At 41.8% G+C, this 3,702-nt stretch overlaps 1 protein-coding gene across 1 annotated transcript in view; it reads right to left on the bottom strand.

The window, feature by feature from the left end:
* The window catches only part of snrnp200 (small nuclear ribonucleoprotein 200 (U5)), a 39,918-nt gene extending 37,893 nt beyond the window's left edge, over positions 1-2,025 (bottom strand). Inside the window, exons 1-2 of the mRNA XM_041233434.1 lie at positions 1,997-2,025; positions 492-578 (exon numbers count right to left, since the gene is read on the bottom strand). Coding sequence (XP_041089368.1) covers positions 492-578; positions 1,997-2,025 — 116 coding nt within the window. The remainder of the gene's footprint in view (positions 1-491; positions 579-1,996) is intronic.
* Between the last annotated feature and the right edge of the window lie 1,677 nt (positions 2,026-3,702).

The raw sequence follows: 3,702 nt of genomic DNA, 5'->3' as shown, positions 1-3,702 counted from the left end.
TTGCTGTAGATATCAAAGCTTCACAACCTAAACCGGTTCTATTTGGTAAAACTAGACAAGATGAACATGCAGTACTGTAACGTTACACATGTTCCCTGCGTAGTAATGAACACGAGCCCATTTGAAAGAAAGTAAACGATGTTTTATTAAAGCACAGTCACTGCTACTGTTAGCGTACGTGTACAGACTAGTAGTACTATGGAAGTGTGCTATGTTAGTGTGTTGTTAGCAAACATCCACCGAGTGAAACCTATTCGATCTGCAATCCCAACGCTCTTCATCTGGTGTTGCTTCACCTAGACCCACGCTATGTTTAAAAGCGGAGCAGTGTTGTACTTCACGGGACTCTGTCTGGATCAAGTAGTCGGGTCACAGACTTAGGTTTTCCGCCTTTGAACTGAAGTTCTAACAGCCCCGATCTCGGCTGGGTGTCAGATTAATGAATACTGCATCACAGTTTCATGCACAACGCTGCTGTTTGTGCTACTTACCGCCTTGTACTCATACTGCAGGCTACGAGCTGTAACATCCGCCATTTCTGTTTGGGGCTATGTGGCCGGCCTGCCGGCTCCGTGTTTCTGCAGAGAACAGGGAGCAGACAATCCGTGCTGTGTGGTTTCTATCTTCTTTTTTTCCCCGAGTTGGGAGATATTGCGGAGTGTGTATGGCTGTATTATCCCTGTTCCGCTAATAAGCGATTGAAAATCCCCAGTGTTGTGTTATTCGCGTTGCTACTGCGCTTCAAAAACACACCACCACGGGGAGAGCTAGCGAATACTTCCGCTTCCAGGGCACGCTGTGGGTGGGGTTTGAAGAAAGACGCGGGATGCACGTGTTGATTTTTATCATCACTGTACTCAGCGGGGTCAGACCCTGCTCCAGGGCAATATGGATATTTAAAAATACAAAGTCTGTAGCAGCGTTGTCAGATAAGGAATTGCAGCTGTGCAGGTTGGAATGACGCTGGTCTTTAGTAATAGCAGAACTAGCTGCACTCTTGGAACAGATCACCATGGTGAAGGTGCACGGTTATGTTGCAGTTTTACCGTAGTTCTGTTTTGTAATGTGTTACCATACGTCTCAGGGTTTACAATGCTTACCCAAGCGGGTTACTATGCGCTCACTACGCTTTATTATTTGTTACTATGCTTTTACTATGGTAAGCTTTTATAAGGGTACTTACTGTAGCAGTATCTGTAGTGATACCTCATTGCATTCTCATTGCACTTCAGCACTAACACAAGTCAGGGTCAGATACACTCCACTACCGGGCAGTTCAGCACCCTGCAGTGTTACTGCACTTATAATGGACCCCCCCCCTCTCCAAGGTGAATGGATTGTTCAGGCAGAGGGTTCTGAAAGTGGTGACATATTTGCACAAGCTGAAACACTTGTTAGTAGCACTTGCACTTCTCATGATTGCCATTAAGAAGTATTTATTGGCAGGTATTAAATAAATTCCTCCATATTAAATACATCCATTCACTAATGTGTTGATTTCAAAACAAGAAAAGCTGTCCTCCCCTCACCTTTACAATTGAATACCACTCAATGGAAATGACATAATAAGCCAAGATTAAATTAGAAAAGGCCCTAAGCAAGTTAGATACCCCAGCTCTATAATGCTGTATATGCAAACCTCTTTAAATGTTAAGATAAAAAAAAAGTTACATTGAAAAGGGTAGTGCAGGACAATGAAAGTTTATCACAGTAATGTTGTATGGTCAGTTTGCAGTTTTCCCATGCTTTCACATTATAGTCTGCATTTACCATAGTTTGCCATGGTTTTTATGTGAATTACCTCTCTGGTCTTTACAACGCTTATCTATGCTTTACCTGTTTTCTCTATGCTTTTACTTCAGTAAAAAGTGCATTAAAAAAGGATAGGGGAGAGATAAACTCCTGGAATAAGCAGACACAGGAAACTGTTATGCTATCAGATAACTAAGCCCCACTTTAACACTTTTGGCTCCTCATGAAGCTAGCTGTGTTTTACCTGACTCCCAGCATCTTGAATGGCCCCATTGTATCCCTGTTACCACCTGTTGGACTGCCAACGATTTGCATGCCAAGTAGTACTGAGCTGGGTAATGTGCAGATAGGGAACTGAATAGCGAGTTGTTTCAAAACAATGAGCTCATGGGCTGAAATCAAATAAAGAGCAGAGACGTGTGATGTATGGTAACTGCAGCCAAGTTAGAATTCAATGTGCTGAACACAGTGATCTCAATACAAAGTGAAGGAATCCTCCCTGACTGTGCTGTTCACAGTGATCTCAATACAAAGTGAAGGAATCCTCCCTGACTGTGCTGTTCACAGTGATCTCAATACAAAGTGAAAGAATCCTCCCTGACTGACTCTGCTGTTCACAGTGATCTCAATACAAAGTGAAGGAATCCTCCCTGACTGTGTTGTTCACAGTGATCTCAATACAAAGTGAAAGAATCCTCCCTGACTGTGCTGTTCACAGTGATCTCAATACAAAGTGAAGGAATCCTCCCTGACTCTGCTGTTCACAGTGATCTCAATACAAAGTGAAGGAATCCTCCCTGACTGTGCTGTTCACAGTGATCTCAATACAAAGTGAAGGAATCCTCCCTGACTGTGCTGTTCACAGTGATCTCAATACAAAGTGAAGGAATCCTCCCTGACTGTGCTGTTCACAGTGATCTCAATACAAAGTGAAAGAATCCTCCCTGACTGTGCTGTTCACAGTGATCTCAATACAAAGTGAAGGAATCCTCCCTGACTGTGTTGTTCACAGTGATCTCAATACAAAGTGAAAGAATCCTCCCTGACTGTGCTGTTCACAGTGATCTCAATACAAAGTGAAGGAATCCTCCCTGACTCTGCTGTTCACAGTGATCTCAATACAAAGTGAAGGAATCCTCCCTGACTGTGCTGTTCACAGTGATCTCAATACAAAGTGAAGGAATCCTCCCTGACTGTGCTGTTCACAGTGATCTCAATACAAAGTGAAGGAATCCTCCCTGACTGTGTTGTTCACAGTGATCTCAATACAAAGTGAAGGAATCCTCCCTGACTGTGCTGTTCACCGGACCACATCCTTGACATTGCTTTGAAAATAAGACTGCTAGTGTTTCCGAACTTGAAAGTAAAAACTTTCAAGTTTAGTCGTGATTTAGTAGTTTTACACGAGGAGCAATTCAATGAGGTCTGAATTTTGAATAAAAAATGTATTTAGTCCTCAGTTCATTATTATAAATGCCACTCAGTGGTGGCAAATTTAGAGTTACTAAAATAAACTTCAATAACAAACGTTTCAACTATTAGTCTTTGAAGACATTGAGAAAGAGTTACAGTTGAAACTTTTGTCTTCAATGGCTGGTTTCATATCCCTCGTGCAGTACTAATCTGGATAGCTTTCCCTATGGTAACATTAGAGAGCTAATTGAGCTATGTGAAACCAGCCTTACATGTACTGGAGTCTATTTTATTGATCTAAATACCAGCGAGGGTCACTTATTATTATTATGGCATACAAGAAAAATACAGTGAACTGATGCTTGCAAAAATGTAACACTCCCACTCACTCTTAAGATCATTAAAATAAACCATTGTGTTTGTGTGTGTGTGTGTTTTAATGTAAGTCTGTATTTAAGTTCAGGGTCTGCTCTTCAGTTCTTCCATAGAGTTGTGTAACACAGGCTAGATCAGTGATTCAGAGAAGTGAAAGACAGT

Source organism: Polyodon spathula, chromosome 31 (genome assembly GCF_017654505.1).
Source record: "Polyodon spathula isolate WHYD16114869_AA chromosome 31, ASM1765450v1, whole genome shotgun sequence".
In the NCBI taxonomy this organism is placed as follows: Eukaryota; Metazoa; Chordata; class Actinopteri; order Acipenseriformes; family Polyodontidae; genus Polyodon; species Polyodon spathula.
This window is presented reverse-complemented; position numbering and strand designations above follow the sequence as displayed.